Genomic DNA, 17204 nt, shown 5'->3' with positions numbered 1-17204 from the left:
AAATCTAGCAAGACCGATAACATATTTTGGCCACAGAACCTCGTACGCTGCTGGCATCCCTTGCAGTTCTCACGCATGATCTCGGCTGGGCTGAGCCCAGGATCCAGGCCAGACACGCGGCCGTGGCACCCCGAGCCGTGGTCCCTTCCCATTCTGATCGTTTCCTAAAGAAAACATGCCTGCACCTGGCCTGGGAAGCCGCCTGCCCTCTGCAGATGTTCTCTGAATGAACTAGCAGATGTGGGAAGAGTTTAGATGACTCACTCTGCAGAAGCCTCATTCCGGGACCCAAACAAAGCTATGTGCTCCATCCTGGCAGAGAGGCCAGCCTCACCTGAACCCCTCACAGGGGAGACCATGGCCTGCTGGCCAGATGCTGGGACGAGAAGGAGTCAGATAACCTGAGTGCAGTATTTGGTCCATCCCTGGCCCTTAGTGAGTACTTAGGTCTGGTGTAAAGAATGACTTTCACTGTTCTTCCCGTTACTTCCAGCCGTGAGGTCTAGCTGAAACCCTGGATCTGACGATGGAGCGGGTGTCGGGGGGGGCGGCCCAGAGTGGCTGTCACATGTGCGCCTGGTGCCCACATGCCCACCCCCCCATCTCGGCCGACTTGGCAATGGACCCCATGGCTCCCGTTAGAGGGAACAGGTAGCAGGGTCACAGTTGCCAAGTGCTCCGGGTGGACTCTGGACACCCCCGCTGCAGGATTTTGCTCTGAGTCTCCTGCGGGCCAGGAGAGGAGATCACGGACTACTGGGAACAGAGTGAAAGCTGTGTCTGCCCTCACCGGCCGATGCGCTGACCATGACAGAGAGCCACGTGCCAGGCACTGAGCTGGTGCTGGGTGGACCCTCACATTGAAGTCTCTGCTCTCATCTCAGGACACACCACTGGCTTTCTCATTTTACAAGAAGCCAAATGAGGCTCCAGAGACTAGGCGACTTGTCCCAGGTCTCCCCACTAGTTAGGGGCAGTGTTGAGGCTGGAGGCCAAGTCCTCCAACCCCCAAAGTTCCTGATCCTTCTGCCATGTCGGCCCAGCCTGCAGCTCCCGGCCCGGGCTTAGGTTGAGTGGAGGCAGCGATGAGGGCTGGCATGAGCCCGAGGGACTCTGACACGGGGGGAGACGCCAGGCATCTCCCCAGCGCTGCCCTGCCACCCAGGCCAGGATCAGATATCTGAGCGGCAGCATCTGTAATGCAATATCCTGTTTGCTGTCTGGCTTCCACGTCCAGCACACCCTTGCGATAGAGATCTCCTGCTCGAGGTGAGATGAAAAGGAAGGGGAGGGTGGTCTGCTCATCATGTTTTTATATGAAGGAAATGAATTTGCAAGTCTGCTGGACTGAATGGAGAAGGGAATGGCAACCCACTCCAGAATTCTTGCCTGGAAAGTCCCAGGGACAGAGGAGCCTGGCGGGCTGCAGTCCATGGGGTCGCAAAGAGTCGGACATAACCGAAGCAACAGCACTGAACATGCTGGACTGAAACGGGAGGGTGGGGTTGAAGGGTCAGAGGGTCAGAGCTGAGCACGCTTGGGCCCCTCTGCCCTCCTCGGGGGTCTTTGGTGCCTGCGCACAGGGCTCAGGTTGGAAACAGCAGCGTCAAAGTTTCTGGGGTCTGGAAGAGGCAGCTCCTGGAGAGTCATGAGGGCCCAAGTGACTTTCTGGAAGGACTGTTGTGTGGATAGTGAAGCAGAGGGAACAGGAGTATCAGAGTGACTGCAGCAGGGCGGGGGGCGTCCTGATAGGGATGGGCCCCCTTTACTGTGAGTGTGCAACAGAGGCTGTGATGCATCCTCAGGAGTTGATTCTATGCCAAGTGGAAGATTTGCCTCTCTTAACGTCCTTCCCAACTGTGAGATCCAGGATTCTGGAGTTGTACCAGGGGGTTTAGGAATGGGACATCTGCTGAAAATCCCAAACCCAAACCCCGTGGTTCCAAGGACCCTGCAAAGAAGCCCCACATCCCCCTGCAGATTCCAAATTGCATTTGGCAAAAGCACCTGTTAAAACCAGTGACTGGGGCCATGAAGTTAGGAAGTGAGGCTAGGAAACAGGCCACTGGAAAACCAGGACTCAGAAGGTCATGGGGCCACATTTCCCTCTGTGCGGGAGTGTCCTTCTGGGGTCAGCTGCACTGGGGTAGCAGTGGCTGAGATGCATCACAAAGAGTCTATTCACAGAGTCACACAGAAGTCAGGAAATCCAATGGTTCAAGCCTGGGTGCATGCTTTTGCGACAACACATAGGTCCTAAGATAACCCCCACTTCAGGAGTGTTAAGCCATCTTCTCACAGTTCAGTCCAATCCTGGAATACCACTGTGATATACCCAGATCTTTTGAGAAGAATTTGGGGGAATAGTATCAATTGAGAAGAGATAAATCAGCTTGATGTTTGTATAAGTTAAGTTTTTGCTGCTGTAACAAATGGACCCCCAATATACATAATGGCTTAGCTGTGAAAGAAGTTTACTTCTTGCATATGTGAATGCAGAATAGATATTACTGATCAACCCATGACTGTCCTCCAAGGGGTGAGTCAGGAACTCAAACACCTGCCATTTTATGATTCAACAAATGTGTTCCAAGATTGCTGAGCTTGTCAAGCTGAGAGGGCCGGGAGGGCTGTGTGGTGGGAGATTTTCTTGTACTAGGCCCAGAAGTGTGTATCTGATTTCTACTCACGTCCCATCGGCCGGCACCTGGCTACTTGGGCATAGCCAGCTGCCAGGGAGACTGGGGCCATATCCCGACAGTGACCCCAGGAGGAAGACGGAAGGGAAAACAGGTCTGAGGACCAGCCGGTGCATCCCTACCACACATCCACCATCCTTGCTCTCTTTCTGGGAGATGATTTACCAAGTGTGCATCTCGATGTGCTTGGAGACCAAGCAGTGCATGAGGCAGACCTGTGAGTTTCCTTAAGAAATCGAAGAGGAGGAGCATTCAAGCAAGCAGCAAATAATTGGGATAATTGCAAATCCTGATCACGGAGTTTTCCAAGAACTCTCAGAAGGCCAAGGAAGCCCCTGGGTGAGAGAGACAGGAGATGGTGCTGGAGGGGGAAGTGGAGGCAGACCAAGGTCACGATCTGGAGTCTGGATTTTATTCTTGCAAGTTCCTGTTAGTTTCCAATCTTCCACCTGAAAAGAATGAGGGATGCAGGCTTTACTAGACATCCTGGGTTTTTCCTCCATGTCCAGATGAACATTAATGTTTTATGGACCTTATAAAGCAGCTAGGGGAAAGGTGAAGAGTGTCCTAAGCCAGAGGACCAGAGGCTGTTGTAGGCATCCCTGTTTAATATTCAAGATGCGTGCTATAACCTTGCTCGGTGCAAGAAGACAGGGAGGCGACATTGCCTGATCTGTAGCCATGGAGCCAGATGCCTCATGCCCCCGGGGGAGCTCAGCATCCTTCCCCAATTTTGGCCAAAGCCACCCAAACACGAAGACCCTCATCAACATTCTAGAACCACACTCAATGAGTCTGGCATGCCTGTAGGTAATTCAGAATCAGACAGTCCTGAGACTGAAAGAACTCTTTAAAGGTCATCAGTCCCCACCTGTGCCCGTGGTCTAAAGCTTGAATTCCCTCCACAGCATCACTCAGGGTGATCATCAGACCAAACTTGGGGTACCTTCAGTAAGGAGGGGTTCATGCTGCCAGAGGCGCCCACTCCACCCTCACCACTGCCCTTGGAACATTCCTTCTCTCGAGTTCAAATACCCCTCCTTATCACACCCTCCTTTTAGTTCCGTTGTGAGCGCTAACATTCAGGGTGTCTTCCTTAAGGATATTTGCTCTTCATTACTATCTTGGAGGTGGAAGGGCAGGGTAGCCAGGTGCAGTGCTGGGACCACGGGCTTGACCTGGGACCCTCTGGGTGAACCGTGGTCACCACATGAGTTTTCCCCTGAAAATCTGACGCCAAGCACTGTGCCATGCCTGTGCCCGTGGCTCCGGGCTCCCCTGCGAGTTCTCCTGATGACCCGTGGGTGCTTCCCAGCACTTGGGGAGACTTGTTCCCACCTCGATAGAATCAAGCATGTCCGTAAGTCCGCTCACCTGCTAAACAGGGTCCTCTCTTTTCCCCAGGGACTTTGTGAAGGCCTTTATCCAGTTCAAGAAGCCCATCGTGGTGGCGATCAACGGGCCCGCTCTGGGCCTGGGCGCCTCCATCCTGCCCCTCTGTGACATTGTGTGGGCCAGCGAGAAGGCCTGGTTCCAGACCCCATACGCCACCATCCGCCTCACGCCCGCCGGCTGCTCCTCCTACACCTTCCCCCAGATCCTGGGCGTCGCCCTGGTAAGCCTGCTCGTCCCTGCAGCACATTTGGGGCCCCAGAGCACCCTTCCTCTGTCCTGCTGTTTAGGACGTGGCCCTTCCCGTGGGTGGAGTCCCAGGGCTGCTCCCTCCCCGTGCAGTCTGCAGGTCATCTCAGCTGCTTCTGCCTCCCGGGGTTGCTGCCCGCCGGTGTCTACACAGCCTGCCCAGCAGGTGGATTGCAAGGTGGTTTGAACTCAGGAGCCGGGGCCGCTTTTTGCAGCTCACAACCTCAGCAATGATGGGCAGATGAGGCAGGCACTCTCCCTGTGATCTTGGCCTCTGTGCTTTGCCCCGTTCCTCCTGGCCTTGGTGGTCACAAACATATTAACACTGCAGAGGCCTGTCTCTTTCTTTCATTTCGTCATTTCTGAAACTCCAAGAATGTTCCCGACTGAGACCTGTTCTTGCCAGCTGACTGCATCCCGTTTGGCTTCTTCTCCTGGGTTCCTTCCTCGCATTCCTCCTTCCTGAGACGGTGTCTCTTGTCTCTAAATACGTACAGCGTGTGTTTGTCTTCAAACCTCCAACTAGATGCATCCACTGGCCTGTTACCAACCTGACAAATTTCGCTCCTCGGGCATGAAAGATTGTCCTTTGGGTCATCGTGACCCCCCAGAGGGGAAGCGTGTGCACAGATCCAGAGGCTGGGAGAGCTTGGCATTTCAACATCTGCCTCAGAGCAGCTAAAGCATGCAGGGCCAGGAAGGGGACGGGAGGGGAGGCCGGTGGACGACAGTTGGGGAGGGCGTTGGATGTTCTGCTGTGGGAAGGAGGCGGGAACCTGTCCTGAAGGAGGGAGGGCCCACGGCCGTCCCGCCCCGGTTGTCAGTAGGAGGGCCAGGCGTTGGTGTCAGGGCTGTGTGCTGTGCCCCGCCTCTGCCTCGGACCTCATCCACGCAGCTCCTCCCGGAACACGAATCACAGCAGCACACTTCTCAGCTAAGAGAAGTCCTTTGGGGAGCAGAGTGCGGGGGGCTCTGCAGAAGGCAGGAGGGGCTTCTGCCCTTGGCTGCTGGCCAGTGTCTGTGTCCAGCCCCGGACCCCTGGAAAGGATGCATTCTCTGTGTCGGGATCGTGTTGTTACTCAGGACCTTTTGGGCAGTCGGTGAAGGAGACACCTGAAGTGGCTTAAAGGGAGGTGTGGGGGGAACAGAGTTCAGTGGTTCCCGTAACTGGCAGGTCCAGCAGTAGAGCCCCTGTTGGGGGTGCCAGGCCCTGGAACCCCAGCGACAGCAAGGCTCTTGTTCTCCATCCGTCCTGTCCTTGCAGCTCCTCCTCTCCTCGGAGCAGGGACAGACACAGCGGCGGGTAGCCCTGGGCTAAGCACCTTAAGCCGCGAGAGAAGGAGGAAGATTCTTCCCCATCCTCTCCAGCTTCGAGACCTCACAGAGAGCTTTAATGTCTAGGGTGCCTCTTCTGCTCATTCCCACATCAGCCGTCAAGGACGGGGTGTCAACTCTGAACTGTCCCCAGTCCCTCGTGGGGGGTCTGCCATCAGATGCGGGGAGGGGTGTTGGGCAGGCGAGGCTCCTGTAGGTACATGGCTTCTTTGGGGAATTTAACGGAAGCTGGGGGCCCTCTGCTCAGAAAGACACATACAGACACAAGTGTTGGCAAATAGTTTCCGCGGCATCTTTGGTCCCCAGTTAAGGATGCCGCCTCTGAGAGCTGGGACCATCACCCACAGCACGGTCACTCATTAACAGTCTAGGAGGCATACGGGCTCTCAGCCTTCTCCTGCTTTTGCTTTTTCAGGCCAACGAGATGCTGTTCTGTGGGCGGAAGCTCACTGCCCAGGAGGCGTGCAGCAGGGGCCTGGTGTCCCAGGTCTTCTGGCCGACCACGTTCAGCCAGGAGGTCATGCTGCGGGTCAAGGAGATGGCCTCCTGCAGCGCGGTGGTGAGTTTCCGCGTCTTTGCGCGCTGTTCTCGCAGCAGACCCATTTCACAGGAGGGGCAGCAGGACTAGAAGGGAGTGGCTGACTTGCCAGAGGTCACGCAGGGAGTACGTGGAGAGGCCCTGTGTGATTTAACAGAGGCTGAGTCTCGGTGCTGAGAGCTTAAATCCAGAGGGAGACAGTCACCCGCTGTCAGGTGTGCCCACGTCAGCTCCGGTGCAGAAACCTCAGAAGAGATTTATACCCTGGGGTGGAAGTGATGCCTTAAAGTTCCTTAACTTGCACGAAAACACAAATCATCTATGGTTTTCAAAGAAATGGGAAGCAAAAACAAGTAAGGTCAGGGCACGAGCCCGCTGAGAGACGAGAAACAGCAGTTCTGCCGCCCTGGTCCCTCATTTCCCCTGCCCGCCCAGCGCGCAGCGCATTTAAAGTCCACAGTTCGACTCTGAAGACCCCTTGGAAACTGGTTAAGTGACTAACACCTCCGTGGAGGCACCAGGTTTTAACTGTTGATTTTCTCTCATAAAAGTCGCTCTGAGCACTGCATGGAAATACCCCGTGGCAGGGGGGGAAAGGGCAGGGCAGGAGAAAAGGCGCTGTGAGAGCAGAAGGTCCGGACACTGTCTGTGCTCCAGTGTCACGGGGAGCTGGGCTGGACTGTGGGGGCCGAGTGGCCAGCCCCCCTTCTCCCCATCTACCCTGAGTCCCCCCTGCGGTCACTCACCTCCTGATGGCCCCCGCCAGCCTTTACAGACACCCACTGTGTCGGGGCTGCCCCCAGGGAGCCTGTGGTCCCAGGGCTGGTGGCGGGGTGGGGACAGCCCTGCCTTCTTGGTGGTCGTTTGTCATGGGCCGAGCCCTTCACTCAGCTCTTTATGTGGATTCTCTTAATCTTCCCGATGACTCTGGCAGCCAGCTCTTTGCCCAGGACTCTCTCTCTTGTGGTTTTAGCCCCGAAGATCTCAAGTCCCAGGAAACTGCATGAGCCTGGGCAGACAGGAGTGGTTGGTGCCATAGGGGCTGCTGCCTGCAGGGGTGGGTAGATGTTCTCAGTGGGGTAAACGGTGTGAGTGAGGGCACGTGGGGTTCAGGCAGCAGCTCCTGGTGGTGTGAGCTGGCACACAGGGTGTTGGGGGGTGATGAGGCTGAAAAGGCAGGAGGACAAAGACCCCAAAGCTCCCCTGAGGAGTCTGACCTCTTGGGGTGCTCAGACAAAACCGGCTTTTGGAGAAATCCTGCAAGGAAGACTCTCCTGTCCATAGATAGGAGTTCGGGAACTTTGGGGTGATTCACCTGAGACAGGAATCTCCCCCATAGCTCCCAGAGATGGTGGTCTTCGGAACAGTTTGGGGGAGGGAAGAGATATCCTTCGTCAGTCGGCCTTTTCTTAACACCCGTGCGCCTCCAGCCCCAGCTGAAGGATATGGTCACTGCCCATTTCCAGCCTGCTTGAGCAAAGGAGCTCTTGTCTTGCTTTTTTCTGTTTGAAAGTGCTTGGTGAGACTGAGAACTGAAGTCCCCATGTCCGCGGAGAATGGGTAGGTGAGTAGAAGGATACTTGGACACTGCTACCAGCTGTGCCTCTGCCAGACTGAGGCAGCCGTGGGGCCTACAGAATCAGCCAGGGGTTTGCAGGGCATGTGCACTAGGCAGCCGTGGGCAACTTCCCTTCCTTGAGCTCGGGTCCTTCATCTGTAATGCAGAGATAAACATACTGCCTCTCTGTGGAGTTAGCTTGAGGTGGAAATACACGAATCCATGGAGAGTGCCTGTCATAGAGCCGACAGGCTAATGGTGGTGGTAGTGGCTTTGCTATCGCTGTGATTGCTACAGTTGTTCTTACTCATGATCATGATTATTATTGCTATTTTTACCACAATGGCTACTGTATTCCTAATACTCCAGTTGTTAATACTGCTGTAATATAATACTATGGTATTATTGCTATCACTGGCATTACTGTGATTGCTGCTATAACGCTATAGCTCTGTTACTACTGTTACCATTATTACCACCACTCACATTACTGTTATCACAACTATAATACTAGTGTTACTGTTGTCACTGCCATTGCTCATTACTGCCATTTATTGCCACTGTTACTACTCGCCATTGCAAGGATTGCTCCTTTTATTCCTACTGCTGTCACTGCTAAGCCTGAGCAAGGGCCGTTGCTGTTGAGGCGGGTCCTGTGGGTACTTTGGCAACCTGTTAGCTCACTTCATTATCTTACTCTGTGATCCCAGCCATTCTCGAGTTAGGTAGCACACGGAGGTTAAAGCAGTATTTGCCCCGGTTTTTTCCTGACATCCATGGAGAGTGATACTGAGTATCTGCCACCCTTGGGTAAAAGACCAAGGCCTTGCAGTCAGGGTTAACACAGGTCCCCCTCAGCCATCCCAGGGACTGAGGGCTTGACATCTGGGCACACATGCAACCTGTTCCTGGTGTCGCCAAGGGGCAGGGCCTGGGGAGCCCAGGACCACAGGAGGCGCTGCCTCTGGCTGTAGACATCAGGTCACCCAGGCCAAGTATGTCCCTCGGGAGCAGTGCCCCTGGTGCCTGGCTCACGAGGCTTGTGTGTTCCCCTGCAGGTGCTGGAGGAGTCAAAATGCCTCGTGCGGAGCTTCCTGAAGTCAGTGCTTGAGGACGTGAACGAGAAAGAATGCGTCATGCTCAAGCAACTCTGGAGCTCCTCCAAAGGCCTGGATTCCCTCTTTAGCTACCTGCAGGACAAAATTTACGAAGTCTGAGGGCCCGGCACTGCAGGGCCCCTGCCTTCCAGCTCCGCCCCGTGTCTCGGAGATCAGAGCCCCGTGTGTGCCCGGCCGAGGAGTCTGTCCGGCGTCCCTCTGTCCCTAGGGTGTGTCCCTCTCCTTGCGTCCTTTGCTCGCCCCTCGTTGGTTTGGTTTATGTGATGATGGGAAACGCAGCGTACTCGGCCTCCCGCCCCGGGGCCCCATCCCAATCCCTAGCTGACTGGAGGGCCCTCGAGGGCTATCTCTTCCCAGGCCTTTGCCAGGCGCCCTTGTCTTGCCCCACTTGCTGAGATGCACCACCCTGGTCCAGGAAGGAAGACCGGTCCCCCCGCCCCACCAATCCTTCTGACTCAGGCTGTGTCTACACAGTGCCTCTGACGTGGAGACTCAGCTGCCATGGCTGTCTCTGGTTAAGGGCAGATCCAGCGACTGGGGGGCAACCAGTCTTAGGGGATTTTCCAGAGCAGTGAGCAGAACGCTTGTGTGGAGCTGGCCTCAGTCTCCTCTCTGACGCACGTCTGTGTGACTTTTAGGGCTTGGTCTTAACAACCCAACCGAGTGATTTACAAAACCCAGATATTGTACATTTAGGAGCGTTTTGTTAAATATATATTTTTTAAAATGATGTAAGTGGAAATTCTGATAATTTATGTGTATTATATGTAAAGCTAGTTTTGCAAAACACATAAACTACTAGGAAAGTGGTTTTCTTTTTCCCTTTAATCAGACTTATTTAATTTATTTATTTTTGTTTATATGTTACGATATCTGTTGTTCACACAGATACTATTTTCATACTGCCCTGGACCAAATCCCATACAGGGTTCGAGCTGTTTGGTGCGTTATAGCAATGAACCACATTGAAGTAAAATTCAGAGAGATAGAAACAGAATTTCTAGGATTCAAAAGAACAGCTCTGCGCCAGATTCTCTACGTATAAAGCAGTTCTGTGATCATTGAATACTTGTTCTTAGGAGAAATCATGGAAAGGTCTTCTCTTTGCCCTGTTGCCTTTAAGGAGATAAAGGGGCCTCCTGCCTGAATGGTCCTGAAACACAGCCAGTCCCTAATTCCCGGATGTCAGGAACAGGTGGGGACTGGGCCCCCTGGGGGTTGCATACTTTTGAGGGACACTTCTTCCTTTGGGGCTTGACTTTCAGAGTCCCTTTTCTCCTAGGGCAGTGGTGTCTGGTTAGGGCCTTCCAGAGAGGTGGGGGAGAGTCCCCATTCTATGGAGCTGTCAGCAGCAGGTCTAAGTCTTTCTGCCTCCAGAAGTCCTGTTTTCAGGCTCTTTACTCCCATGAGGGAGCAGTAACCAGGGGTTAGGCCTCTGCCCGTGGGCCACAGAGGGGACCCAGTGTTTGTGTTCAGGCTGTCAGCCCAAAGTCCCCAGATTGGCCGTGGGGGAGGAGAGGTTTTGGTCTGGAGCCTTGGTTTTGGTTGCAGAGGAGAGGGTCAACATCAGGGTTCAAGCAGAGAAGTTACAGGGCCATGTTCTTCTGTGTGGGGGTTGCACACCAGAGAAGGTTTGGTTCTCAGAGTGGCAGGATCTTTCCATTTCCACCCAAGCCCCCGAGTGTTCTCAAGGACCTCTGCTTGCCTATTCCCTCCACCCTCTGTCAGTCAGCAGCCCCTCCTGACCCTTCCTTGGAGAGAGTGGAGGGGCACAGCTGAGGAAGGGGAGGGGGGCTGAGGGAGGGCCATTGCTGCAGTTCCCGCTCCCTCTCTGGTCCTCTTCCCTCCTCTGGAGGCAGCTGGACACCCTGGGCCGGGCAGGTAGAGGGGACTCATGGTGCTGAGCTTTGCGTTTTGGAGGACAGGTGGAGTCTCTGCACTTGAACTGGAGACTTAACCTGGGTTCTCCATCCTTCAGATGGTCTTGGCTCCCTCTGCAGAAAGCCCCATTCCTTTTCCTGTGACCTCAAGAGAATCAGGGAAGAGCACACGTCTCACTTGCTTCTCCCTTCGGCAGGGAGACAACTGCCTTGGCTAAATCCATCCACAGGAAGATGGGTTGAAGTCCTGTGTACACCAGCCCCACCCCCTGCCCGCCAGCGTGGTCCACGTGGGATCCTGTAGGAACTGTTACTATAGGGAAACACCCTCCTTTGCCCAAATGCCTGTGGTCACATCTCTGTTTGGTTTTGTCTCCTTTGAGCAAGCCAATGTGTGCTCTGTCAGAGCCCCTAGACAGCCTCCTCCTTGGCAGGTAATTTCTCACCCATCACTAAGTCATCTAAAGAAAGAGCACCTTGCTTTCTGTTTACCTTCTAGGGGCAACCACTTCATTGTCTCTAGCAGCAGAGTTAGGATTCTCTTTGGAGATGGAAGGCAGTGTTTGGAAATTTCTTTGGCTCAATGCCCATCTTTGTCCCCTGCCAGAAAAACCAGAAGTGTTTTAGCTTTGGACTAAAACGTAGCTTTGGATCATCAAATCCAAACTTCTAAACACCTCCAGGATCTCTGATGATAAGGTAGGAACATGAAACCGTCACTCAGGTGGAATACCTGGGGCTAAGGGGCAGGTTCCACGTATAACAGGAGATGTTTTACCCGACAGTCTGTGTTTGGGCTGTTTCCATACAGTCAGTTCAAGAAGGATGTTCCACAAATTGGGCAAAAGTCAGTTTAATCTGTTGGTTACAGGGTAGACCAAACCACTGAGTTTTTCACTTTCTGAATAGTTGCTTTGATAAAGCAGAGATGAGATCCAGGTAACTTATGGCCAACCAATATGGGCTGAGATTCGCCACACCTGTGGCTATGCCAATGTTTGTCCTCCGTAGCTTTCTTGAGATGGGGCCCAGGTTTTCACTTCTTCTCGTCTACCCCAGAACCTTCTCTCCATCCACATGATCCTTTCTCCCCTCTTTCTACACCGTCTCAGCCCCTCCCCACCCAGTCGGTCACATCCCAGAGCCTGGGCAGGTCTTAGAGGAATTGCGCTTGGTCTTGGCGGCTGCATCCTGGGACCGCCTTTGTGGCAGATGAGGGCACTTCTTTAGTCAAGGAGTCTTCTGCCAGTGCAGTCTGTGCCGTCCCGTGAGGCCCGCGTTAGGACTCCCCTCTCCTCCAGCCCCTGGTGATTAGCGGCCAGGGTCTTGCAGTGGAAGCATCTGAGTTAACAGCATGGTTCAGGATGGCTTTTTGGAGAACTTTGCGAAGATGGTCAGAGCTCCTCACCATTTGAATGGCTCGGCCTAAGGCTGATATACCCATATATCCCTTCCTGCTCTGAAATAATGTCTGTGGGTTGAAAACCATCAAAAATGACCCTCTAGGAAATGAAATTGGATAACTCTAAGAAGCTAGTAGAGAATTGATTTAAAATGTTATTCTTGTTTGGTATAAAGTAAACTGGGAAGTGTTCTCTCTGAAGCATGAAAATATGTTTTTCCCATGTGGAGTTTAGTATGAGGATGGAAAAATGATAATCACAGTAGACTTTGACCAATGCAACTCTATTTCCAGATAACCATGTTGAAAAATAGCCTTCACTGGATGCTGAATTGCATTTCCCATGATTAACTGTTGGTTTAAAAAAATTTTTGTACACTTTTTTAATTTGAAATTTAGTCACATTCATGTAATTTTCCAAGCCAGTTTCTGTGGAAATTTTTTTAACAAAGAGAAATATAGAAACACCTTCAGATCTTCTTAAGTGAATATTTAAAATGCAGAAGTGCTTCTCTTCTATGTTTCTGTATTCCGATACTGAGATCTGTTGTATATATTAGTTTAGACATCCTCACTAATATACACAGTATTTAAGACTCTAAATGAGATTTCTTAAGTATTTTATTTTATTCTCTGTAAATGGTTTTGTATGATCTTTAAAAATCTACACTTTGCTTTTGTAGATATTTAAGGGAAACCATTTGGGGGTTGTCTTGCATGTATATTTTTGTTGTAGATAAGTGTTGCTTAGTTATTTCTGCAAATTTTGGTTGAAATGCTTACAGACTTTAATACAGTATATATATTTTCAGAATATAAACTTTTATATTTCTGTGGTAAGTTAGGATCTGCGTTTTAGGCAATCTTTTCCATTAATATCACTTGTTCTTTCAAGAAATAGCATTCTGGTTTGGTGCCAATGGTTTTCTGTTTTTTGTTTTTTGTTTTTTTTCCATTAGAATCGAGTGCTCCTAAATTGTTAGAGAGCTGGTTAATTTTCTTTTTCTCAAAGTAATTGAGTTTGAAGTATAATTTGAAAAAATGTATTGAATTTGTGAATAAGCCTTACCATTAGGATCAGTAAAATTTTCCAACCTTTGCAACTACGTATGTAGTTGAGGATCTCCCCATAAATTCTCACTGTGTGGCAGTTGATGGAGTTTGTGAACAGAGCCTTAAGCTTGTTGCAAAAAAAAAAAAAAAAAATGGTAATACGGGTTGTTTTTTTTAAGCAGCGTAAGCCATGTGGATGGACTCTGTGCAGTCTGTATGCCATGGCTAACCTGGAGAGTGCAGTTGAGTTGACGGCAGCAGAGACCAGTTAGACACCTGGGTGATTGTCTTTGGCCATACGAAGGGGCCTCGGACAGGTGTTCTGGAGCCCCCTTCATACTGTTCATGTGGTGTAGACACGGTCACAGGGAGGGCCGCTGGTCCATCATTTGTTTTGAACCAACGGCATTTCCTGCTCCTGACCTTGGCGGTTGACCCCAGGTTCCTTGTGGGTGACCTGGGAACGTCCAGTCTGGCTGCGGTCAGCACTCCTTGAGAGATGTTAACAAAGTTTACATGTGAGTCTTACTGTGTAGACAATCTGAAGTTGATTTCAGTTGTATCATCCGCATTCCCACATGTCCTGAGTGTCTTGTCAGTGAACTAGGTGTGTTAAGCCATGCTGAACCTGGGTGTAGCAGGGCAGAGGCAAGCTAGCTGCACAACACGCACGCCAGCTGAGCCGGTCACAGTCCACTCTGGGCTGTCTGAGTGGTGCATAAGTCGTGGAGCGCACTGGATGGGCGTCCACCAGGATCTGATAAAACCAAGTAAAATTTGAAAATTAAATTTAAAAAAATGATTCTTTCTCATTGGCCCTGCTTCTGTAGTTCCCTCCTGGTTCTCCTTATCAAGGTTTCAAAGATAATCTTGAGACCAGGGCCATAGAATGGCTAAAGTCAAGTTATTCGGTTCATCTCAAAATTCGTGCTCATAAAGCCAACCTATCTTCCACTAGGATGGAGACTGGCTTCAAATATTTGCAGTGTGTGTGTGTGTCAATCAGAAAAACTGACGTCTAGTTTTTAGCCTTTGCTCTGACCTCTCTGTGGGTTGATCCTGCCTCGTTGGCCCAACACCTGGCCTCACTCTGGAGCTCATTAAGGTGACTCTGGGCAGTTTGGAGGGTGTGGAATTTTCCATCTAGTATTTAATATGTCCCTGTGCCATTAGTCCCAGCCTGAAGTCATTTGCTGATGCCCATGTTGACAGGATTGTGAAAATATTGCCTTTCATAAAACCAAGGACCAAAGAATTCCATTATTCCAGCAAAGCACGAGTTACATAGATTGTGGGCACATTTAGGCAGAGGTGTGCATACTTCATGGCACAGAGAAGCTGCCCCCATCCACCAACCTCATGCTCCCCCTGGCTGGCCCTACAGAGGGATTTGTCGTCCCCTCGTGAAGGCTCTGAAAGATGAGTTTCTCGGATTGAAATGCGCAGTCCCAGGCGGGTGTTCCTGCTGTGTAGTCCCAGCCTTTATCCATGTCAGTACCGTAGAGAGTGGAGGTCTGGACTTCTTCAGGGTCCCTGACCAGTGTATGATTTGTCCATCTGTGTAGATGCCTCCAGCACACGTTCTTCAGACATGTCTAGACTGAGCAGCCAGATCCTACAGTTGCCAAATTTCCACCTCCTTTTTGTTCTCCATCAACCCATTCCACTTCCTATTTAGCCCTGGAAGAAATCTCTTCACTTCTCACACTAGGTAGATGCCCCATGCTCATCCACAATGAAACCATTCAACCATCGGCCGGCTAAGAAATGATCTGATACTGAAGAAGTGGGATTCTAGTGGTAAGGCTTATTACCAAACCTCTGATAATGAAGCAGACTACCAAAAAATGTATCCGGCCCACCCTGGGAGTGTTCAGATTTGATCATGGATCTAGCACACACACCAAAATCCAAGGAGACCTTTGCAAATTAGGCTACTCGTTTTCTTTCGCCAGGTTATCATGGGAAAGTCTTTAACTAGTTCTGCATATCTGTAAGTATGAGTACTTCATAGACTTATAAAGCAGGTACACGGCCCCTTTCTCACCGCGCTGTAAATATTACCTGAGACTGGGTGCAGTACTGAGGGATAATAATCTTCGATTTATCAAATGCTGACTGTCTAGAGCAAATTGTACACTCTCTTTGTGAATGGTCCTGTAACGTGTATGAACACATTTCTGGGTGCCTTAGAAGTTGTATTTTTCATGTGTGCTAATATGCAGTATTTATACATTGTGAGAAGCTGCTTTGAATAAAAAGGTTGAAACTTGGTCTGCATTCACTCGTGTCGTCCTTTTGGCAGCCTGGCAGGTGAAGTTCACAGACGAGTTGTGTGGTTTTCAAACAGAAGTTTCTAAGGTCTCCAGGGGGTTGCAGAGCTGAGGCTTCTAGGTTGTGTCTGAGTTCCTGGGGAGCAAAGGTACCTCCCGCCCACATCTGCCTTGAGCTTCAGTAATTCAGGCTGGTAGATTGCTGGGGGGCAATGGGTTGGTAACAGAGGACCTGGAATGGGGAGGGGTGCAGGTAGGATTTGTCAGAAATTGGTAGGAACATCCACCCCTTCCCTGGTCCACCCAGAATGTTTCTTTGCATAGTGATCCTTCCTCACTGGAGATAAACCTCTACAGAGGTTGGATTTATACAATCCCAGATGTACGTATGTCTCACGACCGTATTTGTCACTATGGAATTATACGAAGTCTGTTCTCTTCACCTTGGTCATCACATCGTGGCTCTCAGGAGAAGCACACTGCTGAGGATGGCTGGCTCCAGAGACAACGTGGAGGCCACAGGAAAGAGGAAGAAGTCTGTCAGGGGCTAGAGGCAGCAGGGAATTCTGTGGAAGGGACTTCACAGGTCACGTCTACCTGCCCGTCCATCCAGCGGCAGTATTAAGCCCCCAGCTCTGCCTTGAGGCCGCACCAGTGCTGACAGGCACAGATTACTCAGACAGTCCGTGTCATACAGAATCTTGGGGTCCAGGAGTGTGAGGAAGACATGTCATCCTGCCATAATTCTCAGACTGTCCACAATGTGGTACTGGAAGGAAGAGCTTACATAATCTCCAACACCCTCAGAATCTAGAAGATGGTGTGGTGGTGTTAGTTTTCCATCAAATCACCATCCATCGGTGTGAACCAGCCAGCCTTGGCTGGAGCCCAGGACCGTCCCGCTGATGGTCCCCTCTCCTTTTTCTTGTTCTTGGTGTCATCAGCATTGTCGTGTGTGCCTTGCTGCCCTTTCTCTGAGGTTCTGACTCCAACCTGAGTGGTCAAGGTCAGACCTGGAAATGCCTTTGCTCCTGACTGCGTCTGGTCCTTCCCGAAGGCTGGACGAAGTCTTGCAGATGTTTCAGGGTGAGGCGTCTGTAAGACTAGCCCTTCTTCTGACTGTCTCTTCCAGGCTGCCTTTGATGTGATGTGACACTGAAAGAAGCCCTCACCCGGTATTGAGAACTGAGCTGAGGGTCTCACGTGTCAGACACAGCAACAACTAAATGCACCACCAGTGTGTTGGATGAACAGTAATGGGGTGTAATCCCCAAATTTGTCTCTCACTGTTTCTTTAAGTTGGGTTAACTGAATAATCATCTCCTAGATGAAAACACAGGTAGGCTGTCAGTTCAGTTCTGTCGCTCAGTCGTGTCCGACTCTTTGCGACCCCATGGACTGCAGCACGCCAGGCCTCCCTGTCCATCACCAACTCCCAGAGCTTGCTCAAACTCAATGTCCATCTAGTCGGTGATGCCATCCAACCGTCTCATCCTCTGTCGTCTCCTTCTCCTCCTGCCTTCAGTCTTTCAATAAATAATACAACGTCACTAACACAGTGTCAGTTCAGTAGTCAAAGATGGTTATGTTCCATTTAAGCATCAATGCTTCCAATTTCATTCACTGTCAAGACTTCACTCATTCTTACTGACTCTCATTTCTTTTCCCGGTTGGATTAGGGAGAGCGCAAAAGACTCCATAAGGACC

At 51.2% G+C, this 17204-nt stretch overlaps 1 protein-coding gene across 1 annotated transcript in view; it reads left to right on the top strand.

Moving 5' to 3' along the window:
* Positions 1-15496, top strand: part of CDYL2 (chromodomain Y like 2) — a 159244-nt gene extending 143748 nt beyond the window's left edge. Inside the window, exons 5-7 of the mRNA XM_065925077.1 lie at positions 4104-4314; positions 6091-6234; positions 8830-15496. Coding sequence (XP_065781149.1) covers positions 4104-4314; positions 6091-6234; positions 8830-8988 — 514 coding nt within the window. The 3' untranslated portion in view covers positions 8989-15496. The remainder of the gene's footprint in view (positions 1-4103; positions 4315-6090; positions 6235-8829) is intronic.
* Positions 15497-17204: the final 1708 nt, after the last annotated feature.

Source organism: Muntiacus reevesi, chromosome 2, assembly GCF_963930625.1.
Source record: "Muntiacus reevesi chromosome 2, mMunRee1.1, whole genome shotgun sequence".
Classification (NCBI taxonomy): domain Eukaryota; kingdom Metazoa; phylum Chordata; class Mammalia; order Artiodactyla; family Cervidae; genus Muntiacus; species Muntiacus reevesi.
This window is presented reverse-complemented; position numbering and strand designations above follow the sequence as displayed.